The sequence below is a fragment of the Boleophthalmus pectinirostris genome, unplaced genomic scaffold (assembly GCF_026225935.1).
Source record: "Boleophthalmus pectinirostris isolate CB_2022bp ecotype Guang Dong unplaced genomic scaffold, ASM2622593v1 HiC_scaffold_16, whole genome shotgun sequence".
NCBI classification, from domain to species: Eukaryota; Metazoa; Chordata; class Actinopteri; order Gobiiformes; family Gobiidae; genus Boleophthalmus; species Boleophthalmus pectinirostris.
Window position 1 is genome coordinate 11,289,039 of NW_026571095.1, and position 17,406 is coordinate 11,306,444.

Consider the following 17,406-nt stretch of genomic DNA (forward strand, 5'->3'; position numbering starts at 1 on the left):
GCTGCAATTTACTGAACTTGTAATTCATTTAAACAAATAAATTAAATGAGTTATGCGTGCATAAGACGTGCGTCAACTTATATTTATTGTTATTTATGCGTTATTATTATTTTTAAAGTTAGTTTAGAAGTTGTCTAAATGTCATGCTGTCAGCATGCAAGATATACTTGCCATCCTAATCTGTTACCGACTTGCTAGCCTTTTTGTAGTTTTTTCAAAATCCGGTTTCACTTTTGAGGCAGGATGTCGAGGAAATCCCGGAACTACAAAGTAACTAGCTTGGATTGGTAGCGGAGTAGACCAAGTTTCCCGTGTCACCCGTTTATTAACCAAGTATTATCAATACTGTTACACTTTTCATTTCTCGTTTTGGATAAAAGGTAAAATGAGTCGAGTTTTGCTGCAATTTAAACTTCTTGTGTCTTCACGCATACGCATGTCGCTGGTCTTAGGAGCGTTTCCTCTTTGTATTGAGCGAATATAGTTACTAACTTTACGTCGTTTGAATACTTTGGATTTCAATGTGTATTTTTGTGAACTTATTTTTGCTGTTTTGGTAACTTTACAGACTTCGCTGGGGATGGCCGCAGCGCCTCCGCCCCAGTCCTCGCTCCATATGCGGTCCACGGACCTCATTGTCCGGGAGCCTCTGGACTACGGGGGGTTCGGGGAGGTTTACCTGTGTTATCATGCCACACTCGGACAAGTGGTGCTGAAGACCATGTACACTGGACCTTTGCGCAACGAGTAAGTGTTTTGTCCCTTTCTTTGCATGTGTGGACTTTGGGTTTTCCCCTTCGCGCAGACTGTAACTTGAATCATGTGCACACAGGGCTTCTTCACGGGCCTTCCATCTATTTGTTCAGAATCAGTGTTAAATAGGCCATACCTTTCTCAGATGGTGTGCGACAGTGACTGAGGTGGTGAAGCAGTCCTATAAACAGAAAGGCAGTCATGAAATAACTTTAGCTTTGGTAGGGTTTGTGATTTATTGTCTTATTTATTTTTGGATTTAGTATCTGTACTTTGCTTTTACAAAAGACTGTTTACATATACTCCAGACTCCAGGTGTGGTTCAGAAACAGTATTGTGGTGTTCGATATTAATGACCTTTTGTCACTTTTCAATTAACTTTCCATTCTTCAACAACATGGTCTGAACACTGTGAGAGGGAGTTTTCTGTCTTATCACAGAAGAGATTCCACCTATAAACTATGGTATGAACACTCCACTGCATGAAGGGTCCTGTTGAGGGCAGCCCCCCTGTGGAATGTGTTTGAGTGTTATTGTTCTTTTTTGACATAATATATTGTATTTATTTAAATTTCTAACAGACAGAACAAAACTATACACAGCTTAATGCCCACCACAGTAGCAAGTAGGGATCCAATACTCGTATCAGATAATGGCACCAATACTGGAGTATTTGCTGGATCAGATATCGGCTTCTAAATATCGAATCAGCCGATATCCTATTCGAACATTTAAATTGATGTAATAAGACAATTTGCTGGTTGTACCTGGCCCAGAATGTCTCATAATGTTTGAACTTTTATGTATGCAAAGCTGTTTGTAGTTATTTATAAATAACAGCAACATAACACTTTGGGTCACTTCTGTCTTTATTTATTACTGGTTGGTACTGGTTGATATTGGGTATCAGCAGATGCTTAAAGCCATAATACCGGAATCGGCATCAGAAGTGAAAAGGCTAGATTGTGCACCCCTAAATGTCAGAGTATAGGAACTGTCAGTTAATTTCCCCAGTGTCCCCAAGTTGTTAAAAACTTTAATGTACAAAACAAAAGGTTTCCTATCATGGAGTGTAAAAATCACATTAAAAAGTATCATAAAATATCTAATTTTAACTCATAATTTTATGAGAACAAAAATTAAGAAAATAACATCATAATATTTCAACAATGAAGTCTTAATAAGTGTATGTCTTAAAACATAAAATAAATGTACACACAGGCTATGCTTCCTTTCATTAAAGGAACTTGATTGATTTCTTGCATGTTCTTAAGTAATTTTGGACATCAGTCTATTCCATGTTCCATGTTAATCCACAATGTATTGACTTTCTTTGACATCTCAAACAAACTGCCATATTCCTATTACATGATCTATTGATGTACTATTTTACAGACACGCAAAGTAAATAAACATCTTTTTTTTTTTTTTTTTTTTACATATTTTCATTTTTTAAAATACATTTTCATTACAATGCACAATAACAAGCAATCTAAACATCTATACATAACGTTTGGCTTATTGTATTTTTATCCTGTATATTTTTTTAATTATTATTATTTGTTATATTTTATTATTTAAGGACTGTAAAATCACAATTGTCCAGTATGGAGGGATACAGGGGGTGCATATTCTGATCAAACAAGTAAACAAACACATGGGACATATAGAAATAAATTGGTGTATAAAGTAATAGTGTTTGATCCACACTTCATATAAAGAACCAGAAAAGTCATCAATCATTAAAATCATCAAAAAAACATTAACAGCAATTTCAGAAGTCAAATTCTTTCAGAAAAAAATAGATGATTATCAATGGGCCCGATGGAAGACAAGTCCATCTGACTGCACCCTCCATGTAAGTCTTAGGGCCCCATCTAGTCCACGGTTCTTCAAAATCATCATAAGCTTAAAAAAAAAAAGAGAAGAGACTGGGATAACTTCAGAGAAACAGATGTCATGGGGTACTTCTATGGGATACTAACTGCTAACACATAACATATTTAAATCACCATGTTACTTTTTTAGTGCTTGAAAATGCTAAATTTCAGGCTGCTAATGAAACTATGGCACATTGCATCAGGCTTGTGAAATTGAAGTGTATTGTTTTGTATCATGCTTTTGTATATTTATGGAGAATTGCTGTGTGGGAGAATGGGTGATGTAGACGCTTAAATGCAAAAACAATTTGAATAGGGACTCGGAGAGACCTTTAAATATCTCAAACATGTATGAATGATACCTAAAATCTCTTCAGGCATTTTCCAGTCATTACCTGTTTCAATATGGATTCAGCTACATCTTCGAGGTTCAAAGACAAATTGTTGGTTATGGTCAACTTCACCACCTGGCTGTATGGATAGTCTAAAACACAAAGGGGGAAAGAAATATGACTTAGTACCCGAAGTGGAAAGTAACTAATTACAAATACTCAGATTGCTGTATTGAGTAGATTTGTATTATAATTTTTGGAGTAGATTTTAAAACTTGTAACTGATGATAATTGTAGCCACGTAATTGTAAGGAACATTTCAAATCATATAAGTTTCAGAGTACTTTAGAAATCCCACTCGCTCCACTACAAATTTGTCTCACTGTTGTCTCTGCTTATTTCTAAATCTACAAACACATATAGTAACAGCGCTGCACTGCCTTTTGTTTTGATACAGCTGTACCTTTATTGGCTAATTCATTTGTCAATCACACCTACTGTATCAGGGAAATTTAACCTGACCAGACTCTTCAAAACTCTTCAAAAAACAACCACAAATTAATTTGTGCTGAGCAAACAAATTTAGGTATCAATAAATTATAATATTATATTAGGTCTGTTATATAAGGTCTTATGCGCTGCAGATTTTTTTAATGACGGTAATGAAACTGATACCGTTGATACTTTTTGATACTGCGGTATACCGTAATAGGGTATTACTGCCCAACCCTAGTCTAGTATATAGTTTAGAATTTTTGATGTGTACTTTTTAAATTTAACTTGCACTGTGCAAATGTGAGGTGCACTGTATAACTTTTTTGTTGGTGGTCCGTCACATGCTTGTTTCTATAGAAATGTCATTGCTCTGCCCGAAAGGTTCCACAGGATGACATTAAAGAGCTCTACCTTACATTTATTCAGTTACAGGTTTTATAGCTCAAAAATACATTAAAAAAAAAACCCAAAACAACATTCTGACTGTGAGTGGGGTTGTCTCTCCCCAGATCTGACCTGTAACTTGGTCTGATTTGGTTTCCACGAAGATAAGAAAGTTTTAATACCATACTGTGAAACATTCCAGCCAAAGCAATAACATCTCCCTGGAGAAAAGTATTTGTCAGACCCTCCACCAGAAATGGTACACAATGAACCTATAAGTACAAGTCCGACAGTATTTTCATTAGCCATGTAACTATTGTACTACTGTACACATTTTCAGTACTCTTTCCACTAGTGCTTAGATCCAAAAAGAAAGACATTGTGAGAAGTGGCAGCTCACCATTACAGACAAAGGGATAGGGTGTAGCGCAGTCTGTATACTCCATGCCTGCACCATTCAGAGCCCCACAGGGTTGTCCAGACTTTAAATCATGGTTAAACCTAATAAAGGACAGTGGGTTGCCGTCAGACCACTTCCCTGTGTCTCTGTACAGGCCAATGTGGATGAAGTTAGTGCTGAACATTTGCAGCTCATCGTTCTCTGCCTGGTTCCTTATACTGGCCAGGTCTGTGAAGTACTGCCGGCAGTACTTCTGAGCATCATACCAGCCCTTGGTCAAAGACACGAATTTAAACATTGGCGTGTCCCCAGCTGAAAAGAGCATAGATCACAGATTAAAGTACAAATGCGTATAATTAGTGGGATATAACCTGTTGTTAATATAAATTATTTTGTTTATTTTACACAAATCAAGAAGCAGTTTGTGGAAAAAAAAGTTGAAAAATAGGTTGAAAGTTACTGGAAGTGTAGAGTTCTGTTTTAGAGAGTCCAAAAGTTCCTGCACAATTTACACAAGAAACCATTTTTTTCTGATATTTTAAACATGATTTCAACAACATTAAGGTGTTTTCTTATACTTTTATCTGTCAAAAAACAATTTCTGTGTACATTAAAGGAGTTTTGGTCCAGCGTAGTGCATGGTTACTGTAGATAACAGTTATGAAAATCATGTCATGATTTCCAACTAGGAAGTAAAAATTTAAACCTAAAAAAAAGACCAAACTTGGATTTTTTTTTTAAAGCAAAATCTCAAATATAGTGATCTTAACTGTGTTTTAGTAAAATGAATAGTATCTATCATAGGCACTTTAACGGGATATACTGTGTAAAATTGACTTCCCTCTTCACTATGCGTAAACCTGTACTGTCCTGCGAAATTGTCACATAGTCATCTTTCAATAATAAATACGGATAAATTAAATTCTGCTTCTTACTACAGTGAAATGCCACAACGAAGAGGCTATCAGATATGCATTTCTGAATAGAAGTCTCTAAGGGTATAAAAATTCTCAAATTTCTGCATATCAAATCTGATATGATATCTCTGCTTCTGAAAAAAATTGAAATATGTGTAAAATTTGTAAAATTAAGTAAGAAATATAACATGGCCTTATTCATTGTTTGCTTGATGTGCTGTATGTACTAAATTTAGGTAATTTTAACAATTTTTACTAAAATAACTTGTGATATTTTTATGTGAAAAAATTACATGAAGAAAACTGTAATTTATTTTCATGTATAAAAGTCATGAAGTAGAATTTTCAAATTGAAAACTCTAAATTTAAGATTTTTTTTCCTATTTACCCACAGTGCCCCACCTTAAAGATTCATTTCACAACTTTTCTGGTGGAGGGTCTGCCACCTGCTTGTTTCCATGGAGATGTTATTGCTTTGCCTGTAATGTTCCATGGTATGACATTAAACAAATGTATCTAGCATTTATGCATAACGGGTGTTTCTCTTGCTTAAAATACACAAATTCTCTCTATGAATCAGGCTGCATCTCCACAGATCTGACCTATAATATAGCTTATAGGTGTCTCCCTTGAGATTGATATGTTCAATCTCTACTGTGGAACATTCTAGACAAAGCAATAACATAGACAAGCAGTAACATAGACAGCCATGAAGACGAGCAGGTGAAGGACCCTCCACCAGAAAAGTCGAGCAATGCACCTATAAACGGACTAAGCTATGATAGCCCCTCCCTGTATCAGAACAGCATCTAGTGTTTGCTCCATCTGCTGTATCATTTGAACATTTTTACCTGAGTAGCAGACAAAACGCCTCATTGCTCCTCTACAGGGACCAGTTTTCCATGTCCCGTCTGTGACCATTACTCCACAGGTGTATGAATTATTGTAGTTACTTGGTTGCCCTGGCCCCCACCGTCTGAACTGGTCCAGCCCTCCATCATAGAAGCCCTCGTCCTGCAGGGACCACCTCCAGCTGTTGATGTCATCGTACAGCCCAGTCCAAACATACCCCAGAGGTGGACTTCTCTCTGTGGTTTTTATTAGGAGGTTCATCTGTTCTTCATCATCTACAGTGGCCAGGTCTATGTACCGCTCTCTGCAGTAGTTCTGAGCTTCTGTCCATGGTAGCCGTTTCTCAATGAGTTGATAAGATCTCACAGCACATCCCACCCCAGACAAAAACTGTCCTATATGGTAACAAAGAGGTGATGATGCAGCAAAATTACATAGCAATTTGTGGCTCTGTATATAATTAGTACACTTGTTTTATTAAAGGTTCACTGTCCAGCTTTTCTGATGGACACCTGCTCGTCTTAGTCAAATGAATTTTGCAAGACTAGCAGTCACAAGAGCAAATTTGAAGCAGAATTCTTTATTATTTAAGGACAAAATAGCAATATAAAAGCACCAGGATCATGTAGAGTGGGCTAATACGAACATTTTAACCAAAATGATGATTTTTTTGGTAATATGTCTATCATGATATTTAGACGATTTTGTAACAATGCATCACAGTGGTCAAGTACCACACAAAAACTGAATGGCAAAAAAGTGCAGAAATGTCTCTTTATTTCATTTTTAATAGTTTCATTTAAAGACAATAAACTCAATATTCTAATTGTAATTCTAATACACATTCTTTTAATATACTGTATTGCCAATCCCTACTTCTGTATAGGGAAGGCAAGTTTATTTGTATAGCACAATTTGTTTTCATATTATATTTGACAGAATAAGAAAGACACTACAAATAAACAATACAAACAAATCTAAACATAAATAATCATCATAAAATGTATATATATGCATTTTTTGGTTGTAAATATATAAAACATCAGCTTACCAACATGCAGAATCAGAAGAAGCGACCTCATGGTGACGTGTCTACAGTGCACTCTAAAAGGCACAAACTGTAATGTTTCAGTGTTATGTTTCAGTCTTATGTAAGTCTTTGTGTCTAATGTATTCTCTCATTTGTTTAATGGAAATCACAAATCCTTTAGATTTGCTTACAAAACAAATATTTGGATATATAAAAAAAAAAAAAAAACTGAGGCAAAAAATCCCCCATAAAAACAAACACACACGCACACACACACACACACACACAAAATGGGAAAAAGAGAAACGTCAGTGAAGAGAGGCAGAGGCAGAAGAGAGTACATACATCCGTTTAAACAAGCCTATGGTCAGATTGTCAGATTTTTATAGTCCTTCAAGACATTCAAAGCACTTTACATCAAGGGACTACTCACCCATTCACAGGCATTCATACACCTAAAGACACAACAACAGTATTCATCTGTGAGAGTTGGAATCGCACTGCCAATCTGTGGGTTAATGGATCTGGCCTCTCAACCAATTAAATTTACGTAAATAGCGGGATTCAAATCACCAACCTTTGGATCAGCGGACCAGCTGAGCTGCTGTCGCCCCAGCTTATATATGTCGAGAGAGCAAATTGACCAAAATACTTAGTGCCTGGCCTTAAATCTGTTTGGTGTTTTGTTTTGTGTTTTTCTTGCAGAGATAAAAAGCGCTCTCTTCTGGAGGAGGGGAATATCATGGCCAGTCTGAACCACGAGCGAGTGGTCAAACTGCTGGGGGTCATCATGGAGGATAGGGACTGCTCTCTGGTCATGGAGCTTCTGCCAAGAGGAAACCTTCTGGTCATGTTAGAAGAGGTACATCACATACAGTGGAAGTCACTCACTAAGGCTGTAAGATTTATCACAGCCAGACTAGCCCAACCTGCTAACCCTGTAGTGTAGATTTGTGCAAACATGTTCAGAAATGTGATTCTTGTATTAGTTTGCATCTTTATGCCTTTTTATCAATTCTTCTGGACATGTTTATTTATTATATATTATTAAAACAGAAATAGCAAATCTAATCACAATTGCAAAGCTTGTTAGAAAAATTGCAATTGCACATTTTTCCCAAATCAGTGAACCTCATCAGCACAATTAGTTTTAATAAATAGATTTCTTTTCCCAGGTTTCCGTTCCAATGTCGTTAAAGGCCAGAATCATCTTGGAAATCCTAGAAGGAATGGTGTATCTAACTGAGAGGAATATCCTTCATAAAGACATCAAGCCCGAAAATATATTAGTGGACAAAGACTTTCACATCAAGGTATGTCAGACAGTTTAAAGGTTTTTTTCTGATGGTAGGTCCACCATCGGTCAATACTGAGATATTATTGCTTTGTCTGGAATGTTCCACAGTATGGCATTAAGCATACAAATGCTTTATTCCTCAAGAAATATATTGAAAAACATGCATTTTTACTGTAAGTGGGTTGCCACTTCTCTTGGCCTGTATCTTGACCTGAATAATATCATACTGTGGACAATTCCAGGCAAACACCTCCATGGAAACAAGTAGGTGTCAGACCCTGCAAAGGTTACATAGTGTCCTTTAATATCTTACACATGGTATTAATTGCTAGTATATCACGTTTATAATGCTTTCTATAATATGTATGCTCTCATGTCACAATATTCACCAATTTGTGTTGTAATTTTTAAAGATGACTCAAAGATGCAAGTTCTTCTTTTCTCTAATTTCTTCTAAATAGTGCTGATTCACACAGATTCACACATTTCCTCCTAAATCTGGTTTAACTCATTGATAATATCTTAGTCCTGGATGTCTCAAAAATGTTTAAATGAATTAACCTTAAGTCTTGTTGAATCTTTCTTGGTCATAATTTCACAAGTATAAAGGATAAGGATTGGAAAGGATAAGGATAGGATAAAGGATAAGTACATTTACACTTTATTTAATGAAGACATGAGGGCAATATTGTATTAAAGGTTTCAGTGTGTTTCTTTTTTTCAGATTGCAGATTTGGGGCTGGCCACCTGTCAGACCTGGAGCAGACTGACTAAAGAGGAGTCTCGAAGGAAAAGCCAGATGGGGCGCTCATGTGGGGCACGGGGGGCCGGGACCCTCAGCTACATGGCCCCAGAACACCTGGAGAGCATCCACACTGTGTCCACTGAGAAGTCTGACGTCTACAGCTTTGCCATTGTGGTCTGGGTCATCCTTACAGGACAAGAACCGTATGCAAGTCAGTAAGAACTAAATGTATCTCTAATACCTTATTGTTTATCCATTTATTTAAAAGGGAGACCATGTACATTTAGAACATAAATATTGACATTTGATGTATGCAGAACAACACACAAATATTTGAAGACACATACAGTGACTATGGGTTGAACACAGAAAATACAAAAGTTACAGGCAAAGTAGGAAATCAGACATTTTACAGAATGATGCCTGAGATGAATTGGCAAAGAAGAAAAATATTAATATTGTCTGTTTTGATTAGACCTTTAGATTATTAGAGAATCTGACAAAGTGAAAGTAAACTGTTAGCAGTCATTCCTTATTTTGCTGGATAAATCACCTTGTTCTAATTCTCTTTTACTGTCTTTTTACTTATTTTTTCTGTTTTACTGTCACTGGGTTTTTTCTGGTCGACTTGACCCTACTTCATGTCTCTCACTGCTATCTTATTCCGCAGTGTTTAGCAGCATTTTCACACATTTGATTAATTGTTTTAATTTTTATACTTGGGTGTATACTGGCCAATATGAATATCTTGCTTTGAAGTATCCCGATAACAATATTATATCAGTCCATAAGAAATTGCTAAAACATGCCTTTAATAAAATCTTTCAGACTTTACCTTTTGCCTATGCATTCTGTACAATGCCTGGATTATAACCTTTGCCTGTGACACATACAGTATTTACATTTGCAATAAAAGCCACACCCTTCACACACAGAGACAGACGCACACATTCATACAGAGCCAGTATCATTTAAACATAAAGAAAGTAAAGGTTACAGTTTGTATAGTGTCAGGCAGGATATTCTTCTGTGTAGTGGAATATGTTTGTTTATCTTTGTAAAATAAGATAAAATAAGAAGCATGCATACCATTTTTCACTATAAATTATACTTATCGTTTCATGTTGCACCATATGTACAAAATGTGGTTAAAAGCAATTATACAAATAGTGTATACCACACAATTAACAAAAAAACAAAATCTATTTATTGAAAGTCTGTGAAACATGACGTTTTGTGGTCAGATGCCAGAAGTGAAGACCACATCAGCCAGTGTGTGCGGAACGGCAACAGACCTGCAGAGCATCTCATCCCAGAGGGCACACCTGTAGAGATCATAGACCTGATGAAGAGGTGCTGGGATCCGGAACCACACAAGCGACCAACATTCAAAGGTATGCACTGGGTTTGTTTGTGGAATATTGTCAGAAAACAGATTCTAAAGTTTCATCTCATTCATAATTTTCCACTATGCTCCAGTACAATAATAATGTCCTTATTTTACAGAGGCCTATGGCATCTTCCTGCCCCTCTATCAAGAATACTTTGAGCAACATGTTGAGAATGATGTCATTGAAGTGAAAGTGTGTTTTTTCTAATATAATCTATATTCTAATAATGTATTCCACTGCATTATTATAATTTCTTTTTCATCTGGTTTAGAAACAGTATGAAGGCCCAGAGGAGCTTGTTGAAAAGATAAAATGTCTCTCCTTGTCTTATGGATGCTCTTTAACAGGTGAGGACTTTACAATACAATCACAATATAATATAATATAATATGCCAGACCCCAAAGCTTTATCTTGAATGATAATAATGAATTTATATGTTAATTGTGTCTATATCGTATTTTATAATGTTATAATAATTTAAATGTTCTAGCATTTTTATTAACTATCCAAATAGTTTTCCACATTTTGCGTAAGAACATAGGAGTTAAATTAACATTTATGCAAAATATGACTTGGGTTACCTTACTTACTGTAAACGACGGGGTGTGTTTGTTTAAATTTCCTTAGTTTCTCCCTTCATGCAAAGATTCAAGGTGAAGGAATCTTTTCTTTCCAATTACGTTTTTTTTAGCACAGCAACATTACTTTTTCATTTAGAAGTTTATTTAAAGGTTTATTTAAGTTCATTTAAAAATATATTTGGATTTCACTATTTTTGATTTCACTATTAGTAACAATTCAGAAGTGTCCTAAAATCACCATGTTTTTTTTCTCAAAACCAAACTCTTAAATGTCCTATATTACACAAAATGAATTCTTGTGAGATTTTATCCATGTTAGAATGTTCTTACCTCATTAAAAACATACCCAGAGCCGTGCTTTGTTTCATTCACACATTTGAGTAACCCTTTATTATTAATCTCTCTATGTCTCCAAATCTCAGAATGCTCTGTTCCACATTGTGATGTCATGTAGTGGTAGTTTTCAAGTTAACAGCTACCTTTTACCTTTTGTACAGTAGAGATGGGCAGGGCTGAAATTATCTAAATGATTCTAGTGAAGGTTATGGTGTTTAAAAAAGATAGTGTAGCACATCCCATATTACCACATGACATCACAAGGTGGAACGGTGTGTTTCCATTTGAGAGAAGAACTTAGTCTAAATATGCAGGAGTAGTGTGTTAAACATGTGTGACTGAAACAAAACACAACTCCAGGTATGTTTTTGATGCGAAAATAACATTATAACAGATCAGAAAATAGCGTAATATAAGCTCTTTAACTTTTATTAGTCATGTATTGTAACTATATCTCACTATTTCCTTTACAGATTCTCCAGCCCCATTATTGAGCTCAGGCAGTAGTGTTTCTGGCCCAGTTGAAGCTAGTATTGAAGATCTCCACGAAATCCAGAACGATTCTGTGGAAGACCAAATCGAGACTGACGCACAAGTCCCTGACGGACCCTCACACTTAGAGGAGAAGTTAGACCGTGAACTCCAGTACCACAAACATGGAAGCTACAACTGCCACACAGAATTCGCCAACGGTTACCAGGGCAATGCTGTTTCTTATGCACAACCAGACTTCAACATAAGACAACCGGAACAGGACAAACCACTGGTATCTTCTGTGCAGTCCTGGACCAAAGATGCAACCAGCCAGGAGGAGACGCGATACTGGCCCTCTGCTGGCTATGACTCCATGGTTTCCTCTGGTCTCCATCCCTCTCAGCTTTCCTCCAGCTCTCCCTCCCTCTCCACTCTTAACCCGGGGCATGCACACATTGACCGGCAGCAGTCATGGCCACTTTTCCCGGTCTCGGATAGCGCCGCTCCGGATCTGACCAATGGGAGACTGTTGCCGTCTTCTAAGGGAAGCTCACTTCAGGATACAGGTATATGTCCTTTACAATGATGTCCATTACATGTTGATTTATTTATTTATTCATTTAATTAAAGATGCACTGTGTAACTTTTCTGGTGGAGCGTCTGCCATATACTTGTCTCTATGGTGAGCTTATTGCTTTTCCTGGGATGTCTCACAGTATGGCATTAGACAAATATATTGTATTTATTCAATCACAGTTGTTTTTACTTCTCAAAACTAGCTCAAAAACATGCATTATTTTTGTCAACGGGTTCACTCCTTCACAGACCTGACCTATAACTTGGCCCGGTTATAAGGGCTGCTTGTGTCCATGGAGTTAGTTAAACATTTCAGAAAAAAACAACATGGAGTTGAACAGGTGGCAGACCCTCTACCAGAAAAGTTACAGTTACACAAAAGTTGGACCTTAAAAGTTTTTTTTTTTTTACCAGCTTGAAGAATATGTCTGTTAGTGTAATGTTGCTATTGTTTTTATGCAATTTAAATATTTATAACATTTTTCATAGCATTTAAAATAAAAATAGAATAGAAGCAAAACAAAATAAAAAGCAATTGTTCAAAATGTGAGATTAGACCACATATGCACATTTAGGCTGCTTAAAATGTTTTTATTAACACCAAATAAAATATTCAGTACAAATTATGCATGATAGTCATACATTCATCATTTGTATATTTTACTTTGCACTCATATTTAGTTTGCGGGACTGCAGTTTAACGTCCCACCCGCCCACACCCACGTTGCATAGTCCTGCTCTGGCCTGAGCCCGCAATGAGCTTTCAAAATGTGTCCCGCATTGCACTGTTTTGCACGGTTTTGTTTTGTTGGTCCCGTGGGACCCAGCACAGGGTTCTGGGGAAGGTCTCACGGTTCATACAAATTTTGTATCTTTGCTGCCTAGAGACAATTAAAGCCGTCTCCTTCTTCTGAGAGCTCATACTTCACTGTGATTGGTTAAACCCACCTGTCACCCTTTGAGCAGGGGGTGTATATTTGAGCATAGAGCCAAATTAGAAATCAAAACACTGGATTAAGAAATGATGATATATAATAACAATATATATCATCAAATCACAATTGTACTTCAGCCCTAGTTATAATGTTATGTCTGGTCTCTTTAGTAGTCAACTGTATACTATGCAAGATTTTTCTCTGTTTTAATGAGCTTTTGTTTTCTTCAGGCTCTCTGTACATCCAGAACGCAAGCGGGATCCAAATTGGCAACAACAACACGCTAAGTATCCGTGGTTATGACTCAAATTTATCAACCCTCTGTAAAGGTGGAGCTACCGTATCTATCAAAGAAGCTGTTCAAATATATGGTAAACCTTTATACCTTATTTTCTTCTTCTCTGTGCTCTATTCTTTCAGAACAAATTGCAGTGACTTTCTTTGTAGTGTTGTCCCTGCATATAGCAACACATACCATAATTGCTTCCCTGTTTTATGCTACAAATGCGAATAGTTTGGGTTCACGTGACACCACAACATCCTATAATCCCTGTAGTTTAATAATGAGTTGGAGGACAATTCTCATTTCTACGTTGGAATATCGGTCCTATGTTATACAAAATGGTGAGCTTTAAACGTGAGCTTTAAACGTGCACTGCGTAACATTTCTAGTGAAGAGTCCACCACCTGATGTCTCCATTAAAATGTTTGCATTGTCTAGAATGCTCCATATTATAGATTAAATATATCTATCACAAGGGACATGAGCAGGTTGCAGCACTTACAGCAGAGAATTATTGTATGGTTGAGCAATAGAAACACACATAATGAATAAATGCAAGATGGATATGTTTAAAGTCATACCATGGAACATTCCAGGCAAACCAATAACATCTCCATGGAGACAACCAGGTGGCGGATCCTCCACCAGAAAAGTTGCACCTTTAAGTCATGTTATAATGCTGTTAACTCCTCAAAAACATACCAGGAGCTGTGTTTTGTTTCACTGACACATGTTTGAGTAAACCTTTATTATTAGTCTGTTTATATCCCCAAAGCTGAAGATGCTCTATTCCACCTTGTGATGTCATGTAGTGGTAGTTTTCAAGTTAACAGCTACCTTTTACCTCAAGCAGAAATGAGAAATTCCAGGGCTCAAATCATCCAACTGATTCTATTGAAGGTGTGTGGAGTTTAAAAACACAGTGGAGCGTTCCCTGTATTACCACATGACATCACAAGGTGGAACACAGTGCTTTCTGTCTGAGAGAAGAACTCAGCCTAAATATGCAAAATTTATGTGTTAAACATGTGGGAATGGTGTGCTTTTGATGAGGAAAAACATTATAACATAGATCAGGAAACAGAGTAACCCTTTAACCGTCAGATTGCAGGTTTGTTGACCTGGTTTGTGGTCATTATCTTTGCAAATAATTGGCCTGTCCTCATGCAACAAAAGTTTCAAGTTCAAAATTTTTTTAGTCAGCATAAATAAACAAAAGCTAAATACTTTTTTTCATAATCTTCAGAAAGTAGTGCCATTTGTAGATTTCTATTCTGGATATTTCTTTCAACAAAATTGTATGTCCTATGGAGTTATATAGGTCCTTGCCATCTGAGATTAGGACAAATTCTAGTAGTAACACCATGTTGGGATTTAAGCAAGACAGGAGCCTGTGTTATATGATATGATATGGTATATATATATGATTGTTCATGAGCGTGGTGTGGTGATTTTCAATAAAAAAGGGTCAGTCAGTGTGACAGTTGGTTAATGCTTGCTAGCTTGTGACTGTAATTTTTATGTGAAAGGGACTTATGTAACAACACAAATCAGATCACCTGATATAATTCCAACTAGGTCAATTCTTTATGGTCAGATTGTGTTAAAACTAAGCTCTTATTAAAAGTACACAATGGAACTTGAGGTCTGTCACCTGCTTGTTTCTATGGATATGTCATTGCTCTGCCTGCAATGTTCCTCACTATGACATTAAACAGCTCTACACTGCATTTATTAAATTACAGGTGGCTTCTTTTAGCTCAAATATCCAATGCAGTTTTCATGAAGATAGAAACATTTAATACTGTGAAACATTCCAGACAAAGCAATAGCATCGCCATGGAGAAAAGCATTTGATGGACCCTCCACCAGAAAAGCTACATGATGCAATTTTTAAGTGAAACTTAAGTAACAGAGCTTCAAACCACGGCTTGTATTGATACTTTTCAGCTGATATCAGTATGTTTGTTTTCACTTGGTGCAGAGGACTGTCCCGTGACAGAGGAACACTTGGATGTGCTCCGAGAGAACATCGGAGCCAAGTGGAAGCGTTGTGCGCGGAGGCTGTGTCTGAGCGATGTGGAGATTGAGACCATCGAGCTGGACTCCTACCGCTATGGGGTCCCGGAGATGGTGCACCAGACGCTGGAGAGGTGGAAGATGAAGGAGGGCAGTCTGGGGTGTACCGTTGGGAAGCTTTGTCGAGCCTTGGAAGGAACAGTAACCATAGGTGTCATCCAGAAAATTCTAGACATATGTGAACAGTCCTCATAAGCTTTTTACATGGATGTACGGAAGCCAGTTGGTAAGAATGAACCAGAGAATACATGTGTCTTTCAAAAATACAAGCAGAAATTGAGGTGCCATTATGATTTTGATGCCAGCGTTTTTAATGGAGCTCATCAGTGACCGTCCACCCCTGGTCCCGAAAGTAAATTTCTCATTTATTTTTCACATGGACCTTGCAAAGAATAAAAAATAAAACGTTTGAAAGCTTGCTCAGGCATAACCAGCTACGTCGTGACTAATGAGCACAAGACCTATAATTTTATTTCTGAAACTTTATAAACTGTGATGTCATTAAATCATGGGCCTTTTGGACTTAAATAACTGCATTATGGATATTAGTTAGCATATAGCTGATTAGCTTCAGCACAATCTTTTAACTCTGATGTTTTCTTAAAGTCTATGGGAAAATAAATGGAACATTTATTTCCGGAAATGGAGTGGGGAGTCACTATTGAGCTCCTTAATGGAAAAGTATTCTAAATAATCAGGGTAAGGTGTTTTGTTCTTATACATGTTTTATTAGGGTTAGAATTGTCTATTTGAGTTTATGAATGTCGTGTCATAAATGAAATGAACTTAATGAATTTTTACAGTGTCAGTTCTTTCTTTTTTATTACACATTGGATTATATGTTAATTTCCAGGTAACTGTGGGATTCGTACGCAGGATAAAGGTTCTAAATAGTTAGCTTTAAAATGTGTTATTGTGCAAGCTAGACACAATATAGTTTTTCAGCCGTTTCTGTACTATGGACTGGACTTTTTTATTGCTTTACATTGTTTGTAAAATTGTACGGAAGTGTTAATCAGCACATTGTAGTATGAACCAAGTTTAAATAACATGTTGTAAAGACATTCAAACCATGGTTTTATGTAAACACTATCATTATGAAAAGTCATTCAGCTCTTTGGCATCTGAAAAGATTTCAGAGCAGAGGTGGGTAGAGTTGTCAAGAATTAGACTCAAGTAAGAGTAACAGAACTTCATTAAGTCAAAATACAAAGTAGTAGTTCAATAAATTACAATTTTGTGATACTCAAGTAAGAGTACTCAGGACGTAACATCTGTGTTTTAATTTAAATGAAAATTTAATTAATAAAACCTTAAAGAAAGCACAAAAAAGATATAAAGGATATGAGAAGAAATAAATATATTTGTCAACATAAGACTTAGTGGAAAGAGTAACCAATTTGTTTTACTCAAGTAAGACATTAAAACAAGTATTACCAAGAACTATAATTTCTTAGTAAATGTAACTGAATACTACCCACCTCTGTTGCAAATTATTAAAACGTGCCTTTATCTGAGGTGTTCTGTTATGCAAATGCTCACACATATTTTCACTGATAAATAAACTTTTCTTTTATTAAACACGATTCGAGTAAAGAATGTCTAAAGACCAATGTGTCCAGATGATAAAATCACTTTTTTTCTAAGTTTTTATCGTTTCCTTTT

General features: G+C 36.4%; 1 protein-coding gene across 1 annotated transcript; it reads left to right on the forward strand.

Annotated features, from left to right (window-relative positions):
- Positions 1-236: 236 nt before the first annotated feature.
- ripk1l (receptor (TNFRSF)-interacting serine-threonine kinase 1, like) lies at positions 237-17,324 on the forward strand. The gene is made up of 11 exons (XM_020923138.2): positions 237-380; positions 569-747; positions 7,749-7,905; positions 8,219-8,356; positions 9,065-9,296; positions 10,330-10,479; positions 10,592-10,668; positions 10,748-10,823; positions 11,868-12,434; positions 13,610-13,750; positions 15,647-17,324. Exons 2-11 carry the CDS (start codon positions 581-583, stop codon positions 15,934-15,936), a joined length of 1,995 nt encoding a protein of 664 aa, XP_020778797.1. The 5' UTR covers positions 237-380; positions 569-580; the 3' UTR covers positions 15,937-17,324.
- Positions 17,325-17,406: the final 82 nt, after the last annotated feature.